Source organism: Trifolium pratense, linkage group LG1 (assembly GCF_020283565.1).
Source record: "Trifolium pratense cultivar HEN17-A07 linkage group LG1, ARS_RC_1.1, whole genome shotgun sequence".
Lineage (NCBI taxonomy): Eukaryota > Viridiplantae > Streptophyta > Magnoliopsida > Fabales > Fabaceae > Trifolium > Trifolium pratense.
In genome coordinates, this window is record NC_060059.1 from 14,260,545 (window position 1) to 14,272,897 (window position 12,353).

A 12,353-nucleotide genomic window follows, 5' to 3' on the forward strand; every position below is an offset into this window, starting at 1 on the left:
TTTGGCATTAAATTACTGATTACATTATCAATACATCAATAATTAGGAAAAAATAAACAGAGAAAATAGAATATGTATCAACGATGTAAAATAATTGTATGACAACCAATTGTTAGTTGGTTCAGTGGTAATTGACACTGAACTTGGTAGGGAGGACCACAGTTCGATCCTGCACAACTGCAATTGGGAGGAGACTAAAATCATTTGATACCAGAGCTCTTGACCCTCGAACCAAATAAAACTGATGGTCAAAGCAAAAAATAAATAAAATTGTATGACATGTTAAACTGCTATTGACTTGAAATTCCACTCATATGGAAGATAAGTGGTATGATAAGAGTTCGAACCTCGGCCTTCTGCATATATATATAATATAATGTCCCTACCAATTGATCTAAACTCACGGGACAAACTACTCAATTTTTATTAGATTTCAGTGTAAAATACTCCCTTTGCCCATTTTATAAAACATATTTTGACTAAATGCACTATTTATATGTCTTCTTTTGACCGTATTTTTCTAAAAGTATATAAATGTAAATATCATCATATAAGATTTTGTTTGATTTGTTTCGATAAGTATTTTCAAAATATCAAGTTTTTATAATTTTTACTAATAGATAATTAAAGATATTCGTAATCAAAATTATGTATTAACATATGTGCAATGATAAATAAATTCTTATATTTTGGGACGAAATTAAACTACAAAATAAAATAGGAAGTAACGTTAAAATTTGTAATTTTATAAGTTATCACCAAATTGGTACTCCTCCTTCTTATTTTAGAAAAGAAAATAAATAAAAAATGAGCGCGTGCGTGCACGTAACAAAAAGCATTCATTCATTCTATTGCCGTTTAGTTTTGCGGGTCGTCTCGTCTCTCCTTCACATTCATTTTCAGCTTTTATTAAAACCGTAGCGCACTCACCATTCTCATTCTCAGAAACAACCAACTCATAAAACCTGAAAAGCTTATACATAAAAAAAAAAAACTCACAAATTCAATCTTCCAACTAGAAAACAAAAACATTATCGGGAAACATAACCCCAAATTCTATTCTATTCTATTCTTCCAGGTCATCGTGTTTCACACACACAACATCTAGTATATCGTAACAAATGAGACAATATTAAAAAACCTTAGTACATTATACAACACCAAATTAATCCAAAAATAATCTTAGCTAGATTAATTTTAATCAACACAAGACATGGCGTCGGAAGGATTAGGTGATGATTTCTTCGAGCAGATCTTAGCAGTACCTGAAAATGGAGTTGGATATGGAAGAAATATGGATCATATTAGAGGAGTGTTACAATTGGGATCAACTACGACTACACCTTCTGCTGGTGCTGCTGGAATAATGCCGTTGGGGTTAAATTTGGAACAAAATCATCATGGATTTCTCCGACACCAACAAGATGCAACACGGTTTGTTGATAACGTTGTTGAGAGTAACATTACCAACAACAACAACAATCATCATCAACATCAACATCTTCGTCTTCATGATATCAATAACACTTCATCTTCACCCTCTTCTACTCCGGGAATCACTGTATGTACACTAATTCTCCCTTTTTTTATTATTTTTTTTTAATCACTATAAATGTATAATTTTTTGTTTGAGGTCTTCGTTGTTTTAATTTAATCTCTGTAAAATTGAAATTTATAAGATTTTATAATTTTTTCAAAATAAGGACTAAAACGAGTATTAATAAAATTAATTTTAATTTTAATATAAACATATTTTGTACCACTAAAACAAAAGATTATATTCCTTAAAAAAAAAAAACAAAAGATTATATATTTTCCATGACTAAAAATATTTCTACAAAAAATTAAAATATTTAATTTTTTGACATATACTATTATTCGTATATCTTACTAGTTTCTAAATATTTTATTAATGAGGAGAACCTGAGTTTAGAAAGAATAGTTTTTGAATTTTGATCAATTTTTTTATTTTTAATTAAATTTTAAATTACAAAACCACTTCCCTATTTGACAAATAAATATAATTAATTCCGACTAATTACTTTTAGGGGGGGTTAAGTCACTTAAGTGTGATTAGATAATATATTAGTAGGGTTGAGTGGGATGTCAGGGTATATGCATGCAGTTTATGTAAGACAAGAATGCCAAGACATTTGGTTTCAGTTATTGTTTTTAGGTGTTCATGTCTCTCCCCACTTTTCCATTACATTTTTCTTTGATATGGACTTTTCCATTACATTTTATTTGTACAACGCTTGTTTAAATTTAATTTCTTTGTTATGATTTTCTAAGTACACATTGGAACTTATCAAAATTTAATTTGATCTTAATCTTGACATTATATTTTTTAGAATTTAATTTTAAATCTTATACAAAAAAGTCAATATCTTTTGAGTTATTACACACTTTTTTTTTTTTTTTTAATTATTGATGTCACACTGGTTCCCTCATTGTGAGACGGGGAGAGTAGTAATTAGTTGTTAGATAAATATTTTTTTCGTTCCGCATAATTAAACGTGTTCTTAAACTCTTGTCTCAAATCAATTGAGTTATGCAATCTCTTATAGCGCAAATACTTGACATGGAAAATGTAGAATGTTTGTAAACTCTAGACTTTAGAGTATATATGAGTCATTTGAGGTTTGAACTCCGAATCTTACATATATAATACAATATTTCTACCAATTGAATTAAGCTCACGCAGTAAGTATTGTTACTCCGTATTGGTTATTTATGATTAATGTTTTGATGTTATATGGTTTGTATATATGCAGGATAGAGATTCAATGCACATGAGGGGTTTGTTTTCAACGTTTGGACAATTGCATACTCCTACTCATGCTCAACCTGTACGTCCCATGCTCCCATCTCCACCTCCTCAACCCCAACTCCATCTTCACCATCAACACCAACAGGTACTATAAGTCCTATAACCTAATGTCTATTATTATTATTATTATTATTATTATATTAAAAATCATTTTAATCATTGTCATTTTATAATTACCATATTGTCCCTTCATTTTCAATCATATACATCAATTATATCTTGATAATAATTTAATCCATCTGCCAATTAACCACTTCCATCCGTAACCCACTTAAACCTTAAAACTATATAAAGACAAAAAATTATGATATATTTACCTTAAAGTTGAGCTCCTTTACATTAAAGCATAAAGGGAAGATGCCTCTGGATGATTAATATTTATTTAAGTGCTTCTTCCATGGCCGTTCATTCATTCATATATTTTATAATACTACTAATATTTTAATAAAATATACATAATCTAAGGATCATACTAATGTTTAATAATTAAAGGATGCATATATAATACAATGCCTTTTACTGCTTTTTTCTTTTTCCTCGAGTGAAATCTTGATGTTGGGTTCCTTTACAACTTGGCCTTTTTAATATTGTGTTAATATCAATTCTTCAAGGGCAATATTCGCATTTGAAGAATCATTGCTTTTCCCCGTTTCATGTATGAAAAATTCCTAGATTTTGTTTTATACTCGGTTCTTTATGTTATTTATATTTTCAATATAGAATTGTTGGAACTTGGATTGTGTTTTAGACAATCAAGAGGTTTTTAGCGTGCCACTTTTTTAATACTCTCGCTTCTTTTCAAGTATCATATGTTTTTTCAAAAAAAATTGACTTTTTATTTGTGATTTTCAATTTTCAATTCAAGTTTCATTAATATATTTAACTATTTAAATAGAATTGCCATTCAAAAAAAAAACTATTTAAATAGAATTATTGTAAAAAAATATTTATTATAGAACGAAGTTGGTGTAATTAGATCATAGGAGTATTAAATAATTATGCATATCACAAACTAAACAAATAGTTTTATCAAATAGTTTGTCGACCATGAACTCTCAATCAAGCCCAACTCAAATGGTTAATGAGTTTTCTCGAAGAACAAATCTTTTGAAAATTGAAAGAATTTAGGTTTGCGGTTGGGGCAAATATTTTGCACTTGGGGCAATGATGCAACTAACGAGGTTCTAACTGAGGCTCATCTATTGCTACGTGAAAAAAAAAAACAATTTGAAAATTGAGAGAATATTTAGGTTTGAATTTTGAAAAGAACAATAAATAACACATGTAATATTTATTATTTTCATTATATTATCTTATTTAATTTTGACAATCTTTTTGGTTTGTCTAAGAGCATCCACAATGGAGCACTCCATTTTTGAGTACTTAAATGGTCCCACATAGACACATCATCAATTTATTATTTTTTTAATAATAGTACCTAATAGGTACTCAACCCCTCCAATGAAGCATTTCTTAAAAAGTTCTAAAATGGGTCCCATCAATAACTCCACATCATTAAAATTTAAAATTTAATTTAAAATAATATTGCCAAATTAATTTTTTTTGAATATATTAAATAAAGTGGGTCCCATAAAAAGAAGAGAAAGAGAGTTCTTATATTAGAAGTGGTACCTATTAGGTACTAAAATGTGTTGTGCTCCAATAGTAGTACCTAATAAGTACCATGAGTACCTAATAGGTACTACACCATTGGAGATGGTCTAAACAACCTTAAATTATGAATTTTGCTTAAATTCATACTTATTAAAGAAACGAGGCAACAATATCTATTATTTATCAAATACAGTAGTATGTTATTAAACATGAAAATAAAAAAATAGTTTATGAGACTGTATGCATTTATCTGAGCATGGATCCTCTCCTGTGAACTTTTCATTGGATGAGGTTCAATGCTCATCTACATCATTCAATTATTGGAGAGGATCCAAATCCATAAAATCAACACTATTTTGAATCATGATTGTTGATTTGAAATCAAACGGTTTGGACTACACACTAGTAAACTCAAATTAAACGAACATTGATTATAGATCAGATGATATACAGTTACCGTGTGTAATCCTGATTAATTAGGGTCCGTTTGGCCTAGCTTTTTTTGAGCTTATGCTATATAAATTAAGTTTTATGTTTTTTTATAAGTTCACACTAGTGAAAATTGAAAATTGTAATTTTATAAGCTATTTTATCATAAACTACCTTGACAAACTTATAATAATATATAAAAATTACATAAGTTGTCTGCATAAACTCTAAATAAGAGGAAAAAAAAACAGGCCAAACGATGCCTTAGTACTACCACTTTTTAGTATGTGATGAATGATGATGATATAGCGAATTTTTCTTTACGCCAACGCGTTTTCTTTTGTTTGATTTGCACATAATTGACCTATAGCCAATAGGCATTGGGCAACAAGTTCTCATTTCCAATTCTAAAGGGGACCTCGTTCCTTTATCTTTTTAGGGCTTCATATTTTGCAAGCGTGCAACTATCTTTTTATTTTTAACCTTAAATCATAATTGTCGGTCATCATTCCTTTATCTAAACTTTCTGTCAACAAAAACACAAATTCTTTAATCAATAGAAAATAATGTGTTGAAATGTGTATGTTAAAGAGTGTGTTCTTAACATTATTCATTTGATAGTCGTGATGGTCAAGATTTTACATTGTGGTTATGGTCACAATATTTGATATCACGAAAAATTAGTTTAAAAGATAATGTAACTATTAATCACAATTGTGATTCTTAATAAAAGAGAAAATTTTGATCAAATGTCAAATACTACTATTACATTTGCATCTGAATGCTCAAAGTATAATGTAATAATTTGATTAACAATTAATTTGTGAAGCTACTTCTAATTTACTCGATAATCCCATTGCATTGCAGCACTTTCAGAGCCAGCAGCCAAATCCAGCGTCTGTTACAGCCATGCCACAAGCCCCTGGCATCCGCCCTCGAGTACGAGCAAGAAGAGGCCAAGCTACAGACCCCCACAGCATTGCTGAGAGGGTAAGGCACACTTAATTTTAATCATTAGAAGCCTATTAATAATGCAATGCTTACATATTTTTCTTTTATTTGAACTTGATGTAGTTGCGTCGTGAAAGAATCGCGGAAAGAATGAAGGCATTACAGGAGTTAGTTCCAAGTATCAACAAGGTTGGTGGTTTTGCAATGCTGTTATAATCAACAAATTTCTCAGGATTCATTTGCCTATATTATTTTTATGAACAAACAATTTGCATTTATGCTTAATTTTATGAAAATGTTGTTGTAGACGGACAAAGCAGCAATGCTTGATGAAATTGTTGATTATGTGAAGTTTCTTAGGCTCCAAGTTAAGGTATGTCAAAAAATCCTTCTTGTTTGATTTTCATTTGGCATTGATTGTAAATGAAATTTTTGCCTCATTTTGAAATAGAAGTAATATTGGAAGGGTTGATTTTGCAAACTTATGTGGCAAAATGAATTTGATTCATACTTAAGTTTGCCAACTTCAATACAAACATGTTCATTAATCATTAAGCCTCCTAAACATATTTTTAACCTGCTTAATTTTTTGTACCAGTCTACCAGATGCATCAATTATTCCGTAAATTTTAAAAGTAAATATTTTTTTTTATGTTAAGGACTAGAGCGAGTATATCTGAAGTAAATAAACAGAATTCATTCTCTGTCTTTTACATGTGATTTAATTTGATTGATATGTTCAAACAGGTCTTGAGCATGAGTAGACTTGGTGGAGCTGGAGCAGTTGCTCAACTTGTAGCTGATGTTCCTGTTTCTGCTGTGGAGGTGATAATTAAAATAAATACATGAAAATTAAAATTGCCAGTTTCGTTTTCTATCATAGGCGTATCGATTGTCAAACACGTTTGGTGACACACGATACCAATTATATTAATTACTTTTATTTTCTTAAATTATTATTAGTATTTACGTGTCAATATACATTTTTGTGTCTGGTTTCCATGTCTGCGTCAATTCATCATAAGTTTTGACACAACCCTATAATCCGCAGGGGGACGACTTAGAAGGTGGAGCTAACCAGCAAGCCTGGGCGAAGTGGTCGAACGATGGAACAGAACAACAAGTGGCTAAACTTATGGAAGAAGATGTTGGTGCAGCTATGCAACTTCTTCAATCAAAAGCACTTTGTATCATGCCAATATCTCTAGCCTCAGCAATTTTTCGTATGCCTCAATCAGACACATCAACAATCATCAAGCCTGAATCAAACAACAGCCACTCATAGAATGTTACTTCTATTAGCTAACAAAAAAAATATTCTCATCACAAACTTGACATAAATTTCTCCCTTCTTTTTCACAAGGTTAATTTTTCTACTTTTTATTTTTTCTAAGTTTTGTCAAACTATAGAAGTAATTTTCATTGCTAATAATAAGTGAAATTAGAGGAGCCTAGCATGTCATTTTCATGTTGAAAAATTAAATATTTTCAATGACCTTATTGATATTTTTTGTCCTAAATATCAATGGTGGGGTTGGTGGTGTATGACCAAAAATATTTTATTTATAGTGGAAGCTCCTTTTTGTTCATTTTTATTTTGAGTTAGTGGAAAGTGGGGCCATTTAAACGGAAAGAAGGATATATAAGTTTGTAATGTATCATGTATTTGGAGAAATTTTAATGCAAGTTGAATTAAAATATTGTTCACATTGAAAAGCTGTTTGGAAGCATCTGATAATTGGAAAAGCTAAATGTATTTTTAAACAATCCTATATTGGTAAAGTAATTTGTTTGCTTCTAAAGCAAAGTGAATTCCACCATGAAATTAGGTGATAAAATAACTGAACCATCGTCTAGTTGAGAAAGTAGAAAATGACACTTTGTTAATTTACTAAACAAAATTAAAGCAGGCCTTATCTTCTTATACCAATATTTTATTTATATAAAGTTTATGCTTCATGACATCAATTGATGTGTGTATTCTTTTGTCATGTCTAAAATTTGTTTGAGTGAAGAAAAAAAAAAAACTACAATTTATGTAAAAAATATACCATGTTACTTAACCATTATATAACTTTTAATTTTATTGGTCTAGCAATTTTATTAATATAAATTTAATTAGCGAGTAATATTAAACTTTCCACTTTTGAAATACTTCACCAAACCACAATAGATTCATTCCATAGACCACGTTTTGCTTTTCTTGATCTTCATTGCTTTTGTTTCTTCTTTCCATTAGGAACGGAAGAGAGTGCAACTGAGAGATAGGGAGAAATTATTTTAAATTTTAGGTGTTTATGTTTAATTTTTTAGAGGGTGGAGAGAGGAGTGCTAAATCTCTCGTGTCAAGTTTAACTCTCCTTCAAATGTTGTTTAATGTACTTTTTGGTTCTATTATATATCTTATCACAGTCTTTAAATAATTTTCTCTTTATGAAATTGAATTTTGTAGTCATCAAATATCATACTAGTCGACCAAATTTTAGTTGGTTCGGTGATAATTGATGCTGAACTTGGTAGGAAGGACCACGGTTCGATCTCCACAACTGCATTTAGAAGGGGACTGAAACCACTTGATGCTAGAACTCATTCCCCTAAAAATCAGAAGGTGGAAAAAAAAATATCATACTAGTTGCAATTTTGATCGCAACTCATTTTTTGACACTAAAATTGATGACTTTTATCCAAACAGTGAAGGTTGTTTTATTTTTTTCTCTAAAATATATATATATCTTCTAATCTTCTATTCATAATCAAAAGGGACCACAAATTACTACGTACTTATGGTGCCAAAATTATCATTTTGGGCCAAAAATCGGATCAGGATAAAAAATTTGCAACGATGTTGTCCAATAGACCGAAAATGTCCCTTAGCATAAATGAACTTATTAATGAAATGAATAAAGATGATCATTTCTCTCCCGACCACCCACATCTCTGTTGTACCCCCAAAAATTTCATTTTGCCACTTGCAGTTTGAAAAATTTTTGCCAAAAAACTTCGATTTATATTTACTGAAGTCAAATATTAGACCATTTCGGTAACTGCGAACCGAACATTAGCATTTTCGGTACACAAAAACTGAACGTCAGCTTGTTCGGTACCAGCGAACCGAAATGTCCTAGATTCCGGTATGTTATTATCGAAAATTTCATTGGGTCGCTGGAATTAGGCCATTTTCGGCAGAAGTTTACCGAAATAATTGTTCCGGTACCTGCGAACCGAAATGTCCCAAATTTCGGTAAGTGGTTACCGAAGTTTATCAGCATGTCAAATTCCTTCGGTTCGTATAAACCGTAGTATCTCCCAAGGACAAAAACGGAAATTCAAGAGGTAGAAAATAAATGAACTAAGATGGGATCAAGTAATTAAACCGGCTAAAATTTATTCAGAAAACTTATGCATGTTCGGTTTTTAACTAATGAAGAAAGATATAGAACAAATATGACTACTGATGATAATTGTCTTCATTGTGACAATTATAATCTGCAAAGAAGTAGCTGAATTTTTTCACATCATTCAAACTTTAAACTTGATTTCGGGCATATAATTTCTAACCAGGTGAACTTTTATTTCTCATGATATTTATAATCCTTCTTAGCATATTCACTACGTTGACAATTGAAATAACTATCATTAGAAGATCGACATTTATCTCATACCTAAAATAAAACCTCTTTTTGAAGTTCTTAATCTCCTTCACCTATGTGGACAACGTTTGTTTTTCATTGTCCATGCGAAAGAAATTCGTGTATGAATTTCTTTTCTCATGAAAGTCACAATGGCTCTTTTTTCCGTCATTTCTTTTTAGTTTTGTTAACTCTTTACTAGACATTCTTTCAAAAAATGATTGTAATTATATTTCGTTTGATAATTCATTCCTCCTTTTTGCCCTTGCGTAAAAACTTCGGAACACATTTTTTGAAACTATTTTCCGCTAAAAAATAATATTCACACTAGAAAAATTTCAAACAACACATTCCGATTTTTTTTTGCAAAGTTAAAAATGGAATTTCAGACGGAAAAAAAGTGTGGGAGGTGGAGGGGAGATAATTTTTTCAAATAGAAATGTAAAGAAGGTTGATTTAGGTCCGATGCCAATTCAGCCAAGTCTATCCAGCCCAATCCCACAAATAATAGGGCCAGCTACGAAAATATTGTTCAATCAGCCCATTTTAACATATAATCCAGATAGTTTCTCTTTCGGTCTTCCATGTTTGTTTTATATCTCCAAAAATTTCATTTTGCCTTAAAAAAAAAATTTGGAGCGCAGAAGTCGAAGTTTTTTTCTAAGTTTTTCTATTGAAAATTCAGGAAAAATTCGAAAAACAGAAACCGAAATTTTTTTTTAAGGCAAAAAAAATTCGGTAAATAGAAACCGAAGTTTTTATTGAAGGGTAAAAAAAGAAATCAGGAGAATAAAAAGAAACATGAAGGGCCGGAAGAGAAGCTAGCGGAAAACTTTCCTCACCCTCCAATAATCCAATATCAGAAGCTTGGATTTATTCATCTAAAATAAATCCTTTCAGATGCAATTTTATGAATAATTTGTAGTATAGTTTAGATTTAGACGTGCACTTCCCAAATATATGGAGGATATGAGAAGAAAGTTTAAGACTTATATTAGTCAAGCTCATATGTTTAATAATAAAATTATTTCTATGTAAAATAAGAGTTAGGATCCGTCGACACCAAGTGTCAAACTTTAATTTGACACCAAATCTCAACCGTCTATGTTTTTTAATCAAAGGCTAATAATAGTTTCCTATATTAACTCATGTGCATATCTATTTAGGATATTCCTTATTTTTAGGTTGCATAAAAAATTGATTTATTGTTCTACCAAAAAAAATTGATTTTTTTTTAAACATGAGAGCCTAAGCCCGATTTTTTTTTATTTGTTGTTATTCTCGCCTAACATTACCTCTGCGTTTTCATTCTCATGATGTCTGAATTGAGTTTAGGAATCATATATATGTTATAAATCATCGAAAGCAAGTGCATATATGAATCATCAATCATGGTATATATGAGTATAAAAATTCAATTTATGGTTCTAGTATAGAAAACAATTTTAATTAAATTGAGTTGGTAGTCGGTTATTTATCTGCATAGTTTGCAATTGAAATTGATTTTGGCAGTTAACCAAAGGGGAGTGAAAACGCAAGGAGCATAGTAACGATGGGGATGACAACAATTTTTTTTTTTAGAACAACAAATCAATTTTTTTTTAGAACAATAAATCAATTTATTTTTTTTACTAAATAAATCAAATTTTTATACAACCTAAAAATAAGGAATCTCCTAAATAGATACACACCAGATAATATAAGAAACTATTATTAGCCTTTGATTAAAAAAAATAGACGGTTAAGATTTGGTGTCAAATTAAAGTTTGACACCTGGTGTCAACAGATCCTAACTCGTAAAATAAATATTAAAGTAGTATATACACGTTTGTAAAAAAAAAAAAGTAGTATATACACAATTTTTTCGTCAAAAAAGTATATACATAATTTAATAAATGTGTTTGTAATTGTATTGAGACATTGATACTCACCCCGAACCCGCACCACTTATATAAAAAATTAGACTTTATCTCTTTTAAATTAGAAACTCTTAAACAATCTTTTAAATTACATTCAGTTGTTTATTTTTAATTTTTAATTTGAGTATTAAACAAATCATTTTCTCTATTTCTTTTCTTTATTTAAAAAAATATTGTTGAAGCAAAATAATTTTGAACATTTAACTTCTTTTTTTAATAAAAAAATACTAAACAATGGTTATTCTTTTGTTGAGAAATAACTGAACCATCGTCTAGTTGAGAAAGTAGAAAATGACACTTTGTTAATTTACTAAACAAAATTAAAGTAGGCCTTATCTTCTTATACCAATATTTTATTTATATAAAGTTTATGCTTCATGACATCAATTGATGTGTGTATTCTTTTGTCATGTCTAAAATTTGTTTGAGTGAAGAAAAAAAAAAAACTACAATTTATGTAAAAAATATACCATGTTACTTAACCATTATATAACTTTTAATTTTATTGGTCTAGCAATTTTATTAATATAAATTTAATTAGCGAGTAATATTAAACTTTCCACTTTTGAAATACTTCACCAAACCACAATAGATTCATTCCATAGACCACGTTTTGCTTTTCTTGATCTTCATTGCTTTTGTTTCTTCTTTCCATTAGGAACGGAAGAGAGTGCAACTGAGAGATAGGGAGAAATTATTTTAAATTTTAGGTGTTTGTGTTTAATATTTTAGAGGGTGGAGAGAGGAGTGCTAAATCTCTCGTGTCAAGTTTAACTCTCCTTCAAATGTTGTTTAATGTACTTTTTGGTTCTATTATATATCTTATCACAGTCTTTAAATAATTTTCTCTTTATGAAATTGAATTTTGTAGTCATCAAATATCATACTAGTCGACCAAATTTTAGTTGGTTCAGTGATAATTGATGCTGAACTTGGTAGGAAGGACCACGGTTCGATCTCCACAACTGCATTTAGAAGGGG

General features: G+C 29.8%; 1 protein-coding gene across 1 annotated transcript; it reads left to right on the forward strand.

Annotated features, from left to right (window-relative positions):
• The first annotated feature begins 754 nt into the window (after window positions 1–754).
• LOC123903118 (transcription factor UNE12-like) lies at window positions 755–7,540 on the forward strand. Its single transcript, XM_045953008.1, has 7 exons — window positions 755–1,561; window positions 2,775–2,915; window positions 5,741–5,863; window positions 5,948–6,013; window positions 6,132–6,197; window positions 6,572–6,649; window positions 6,876–7,540. The coding sequence occupies exons 1-7, from the start codon at window positions 1,214–1,216 to the stop codon at window positions 7,107–7,109; spliced, it is 1,056 nt and encodes a 351-aa protein (XP_045808964.1). The 5' UTR covers window positions 755–1,213; the 3' UTR covers window positions 7,110–7,540.
• The last annotated feature ends 4,813 nt before the right edge of the window (window positions 7,541–12,353 follow it).